The 979-nt window shown below is 35.1% G+C and overlaps 1 protein-coding gene across 1 annotated transcript; it reads left to right on the top strand.

Annotated features, from left to right (window-relative positions):
- Positions 1 to 128: 128 nt before the first annotated feature.
- Positions 129 to 863, top strand: LOC117114024 (the record flags this gene model as incomplete). The annotated part of the gene is made up of 2 exons (XM_033257557.1): positions 129 to 299; positions 555 to 863. Coding segments are annotated over 2 exons (480 nt in total), but the record flags the coding sequence as incomplete, so codon positions are not given.
- Between the last annotated feature and the right edge of the window lie 116 nt (positions 864 to 979).

Here is a 979-nt window from a genome sequence, read left to right as displayed (position 1 = left end):
CTCTACTGAGATCCAGCCATTGTTTCCCACAGCATTGTTGTTTTCCAGTATTTTGCCTTTTAATTTATATATATATATATATATATATATAAGTTCATATTACACAGGTTTGTTAATTCTTTTTGTAGGCTCCAGTGATGGTAAAATATTGGCGTAAATTAAATGAAGGAGGAATTTTGGAAGAACCGTTAGCACGCTATTTGTGGAGAAATGAACTTAAAAGCAGTGAAGATGATGACGACGTCGTTTTTAAAGACTTCATTGAACTTATGAAGGCATTTGGACTTCTCTTTGAAAAGGTGTGGCCTATTGGTACTGGTACCTTCTTTTTATACTTTCGATCCCCACAAAATAAACGATTACTGTATGTAATGTAATATCGTAGGCCGTATATTTGAGACTCTCAATTTTTAGCCCATTTGAGAATCCTGTTATTTTAATTTTGTGAAAGTGGATAAAGAGAATGAGGTTGTAGAAATCGCGAGCAAACTAATTCACCCCTCCTTACATTCAAACTAAAATTGTCACGATTGTTTTCTTTTCATTGTTTACAGATCAAGAAAGCAGCATCAGAAGATGGCCCTCGAGTATTTGTCGTTCCATCTCGAATGAAGACCAGAGATGATGATAGATTGGAAGTTAAGGAAGATGAGAAGAAGACAGTATCCATCTATGTGACACCTAAAGACTTTCTCCCTGGTGCCGTCTACCATGTCTTGGTCGTTAGATTTGTGAACCTGAGCCAGGATAAACTTCAGTGTGAAGACCCAAAGTTGTCTCGGAATCAGGCTGAAATAGGATTTGATCATAAGCATTACCTGAAATTAGGTCGGATATCCATTGATAACAAACAGTCTTTGAAGGTAAATTTTATTTTGTCTTTATCCTGACTCTTTATTTCTCCGTTAAATCATAGTTTGTTACAATAAAACAGCCTTAATTATGATGTTATTGATATTGAATGCATTGAGTATTAACT

Source organism: Anneissia japonica, unplaced genomic scaffold (genome assembly GCF_011630105.1).
Source record: "Anneissia japonica isolate Jap-2015-1 unplaced genomic scaffold, ASM1163010v1 scaffold122051_len990_cov101, whole genome shotgun sequence".
NCBI lineage: Eukaryota > Metazoa > Echinodermata > Crinoidea > Comatulida > Comatulidae > Anneissia > Anneissia japonica.
Note: the sequence above shows the minus strand (reverse complement) of the source record. Positions and strands in the feature narration are given on the sequence as shown.